The sequence below is a fragment of the Octodon degus genome, unplaced genomic scaffold (assembly GCF_000260255.1).
Source record: "Octodon degus isolate 3935 unplaced genomic scaffold, OctDeg1.0 scaffold00189, whole genome shotgun sequence".
NCBI classification, from domain to species: domain Eukaryota; kingdom Metazoa; phylum Chordata; class Mammalia; order Rodentia; family Octodontidae; genus Octodon; species Octodon degus.
The window spans coordinates 105,021-107,625 of NW_004524765.1; the positions used below are offsets into that span (position 1 = coordinate 105,021).

The 2,605-nt window shown below is 41.4% G+C and overlaps 1 protein-coding gene across 1 annotated transcript in view; it reads right to left on the bottom strand.

The window, feature by feature from the left end:
- The window catches only part of Atp13a4 (ATPase 13A4), a 164,198-nt gene that overhangs the window by 39,838 nt on the left and 121,755 nt on the right, over positions 1 to 2,605 (bottom strand). Inside the window, exon 18 of the mRNA XM_023704135.1 lies at positions 2,255 to 2,379. Within this exon, the coding sequence (XP_023559903.1) occupies positions 2,255 to 2,379 (125 nt within the window). The remainder of the gene's footprint in view (positions 1 to 2,254; positions 2,380 to 2,605) is intronic.

Below are 2,605 nucleotides of genomic sequence, written 5' to 3' on the forward strand. Positions count from 1 at the left end.
CTTGCCAGGGAAGCACTTATTCCACTGAGCCATCTCATGAAGCCCCCTGTCCTAAATACATTTTTTAAAAAAATGTTTAAAAAAATCAATAGCTACCAACCCTTTGATGACTCTATGTTTAGATACTCAGATAGCAGCTATTGAAATCTTCTCTGTGTGGCAACTGCTAATACTTGTAGAACAACTAGAAAGTCAGATTTCTCAACAAAGAAATGTACAAATGATTAAAAAAAAAACTATACAGTGTAGTTTTTTTTTTAATCCAGGGATGCACTCAATAGCAGAATGGAAGTGATGAAAGGAAGGGCCAGTGAACTGGAGGGTTGGTCAATAATGAACATAGAGAATGGAGGATATCAAACAAAAAATGAAAAGAATTGAGGATATCAAAAGGACTCCATTCAGCTGAGTGGAATCTGTGAGAGGAGAAAGCCTGAAATGGGGAAAAAATACTTGATAAAATAATGGCGGAAAATTCTCCAAATATGGCAAAAGACTAAAATTTACAGATGCAAGAAGCCTCAGTGAACCCCAAGTGGGGAAAACTTTGAAGGATCTACATCCAGAGACACAAGAGTCAAACTGCTAAAATCAAAGGTAAAGAACAAAGCAGATGGGAGAAAATAAGTGCATTACAGAGAAGGGATCAATAATTTAAATCATCACCGTCTCTGCCCCAAGACCAAGGAGGCAAGAAGACAGTGGAACTACATCTTTAAAGTGCTGTAAGAAAAGAATCTTCAGCTCTGACTCATACAGTGAGTGAAACACCCTTGGGGGATAGAGAATAAATAAAAATATCCTAAGATGAAAGAAAACGAACATAATTTGTTGCCAGCAGATGTGTCCAAAGGAAATGCTAAAAGCAGCTCTTCAGACTGAAAGGAAATGATAGCAGAGGTTAATTTGTACTTAAGGACTAAAAACAGCACAACAGAGATGAAAAACCTCCGGGGAAGTATGAAAGACTACTTCTTCAATCATATTCTCTAGCTCTCAACTGTTGGAAGGAAAGACAGCACTGTAAGACATGGTGGGGACTCTCAGCGTGAGTCACATTCATGACACCTATAACATAAGGAACCAGTAAGGGACATTCCTGAGTTAAAGCTTCATGAAATAGTAGATACATATGTTGCTTCCCAGAGCAATTACTAAAAAATGAATAATACAGCTTCTGGCTGACTGTAGGGGCTGGCTTCTCCCCAGTTTCAGGGTCATAAACATGAGGATCCTCAAAGTACTGGACTGGTGGAAAAGGACAGGGTCCTGAGGTTGGACAGGAAATCAGAGCCATGAGACTATGCACTGCAGGGCCCCCACCTGGGAGAGACCACCTTGGAGCAAGGACAGCCCAGGCCTGGGCTTCCGTTGTCTGACGTAGACATTTATCATCTGTAATGATCTAAAGGGTCCCTGTTATGGCTTTGATCTAAACTCCCCTCAACACTTTTCAGGTGTGTAGAAGGCAATTGGATCACAGCTGAACGTGCTGCTCGGTGCTGGGCTGGGCAGGAAGAAGTGGAAGAGGTGCCTTGCTGGGGGTGCAAGATGGAGCGATCCACTTCCCTCCCTGGCTCATCTATTCCCTCTCTGTTACCTGTTGACCGTGGTATGTTCAGCTGTCCACCAGACACTTCCACCCTGCCCTTCCTACCTTGGAAAAGTGTACATTAGAAAGAAATCTCATAGATTTCCCTTAGCAATCCCTTTTCCCTGGCCCTTTGTTTGTCTGATCCAGAGTGAAAGGTTAGGAATACAGAGATCGGCATCTTTCTTTTATCTTCAAAATCACAGGATTTCTTATTGATAAGCCTTCACTGTACTTTTATAGATCACATTAATTAAGCATCTTTCATTGTCTAACATTTGACAATAAAAATCATCGCATTTGCTTCTTGTCATTCAGGCCTTAATTCAAATGTCACTGCTCAGGGAGGCCTTTCTGAACTGCCTCATCCAAAATAGATGCCCTGGCACATTTGACATCACCCGATTTGCTGCGCCTCAAAAGACATTTATTACACTATTTGACTGGCTGACTGGTTGATTGATTGATTGAATGAATGGATGAATCATTGATTGATTGATTGATTGATTGATTGATTGATTCTTTCACCACTGCAGTGGAAATTTAAGGAAAGCAGCATCTAGGTGGCTCCTTGCCCCGTGGCACATAAACAACATTATCTGTGCAATGTCTCTCTCTCCACATCAAATTCTCACTGTGTTGACTGCCCACTTTTCTCTATACCTGTGATCATCACAGTCCTTATCCGTGCTGAGATGAGTTCTTCCAAGACAGGTTTTGTCTCTTCCTTCAGTCGATTCTCCAAGACCAACAATCCCAGAAATACCAAGTCGGATTCTACCTTCTCTCTGGGGGAAAGAATGGCACATTATAACCTCCTTACAGGCTTTAAAAAGACAAAAGAACCCTGTTAGAAAGCTCTTGTTTCTGAGGCACTGATTACGTACCAGAATAATCCAGAAAGAAAACAGGAGTAGACACAAGGAATGTTTATTCTGATTGGCTCAAGAGGAACACTTGTTAAACAGAAATTGGGCTTTAGCTTTGTAGAGAGTGACCTAAATGACTGCAAGG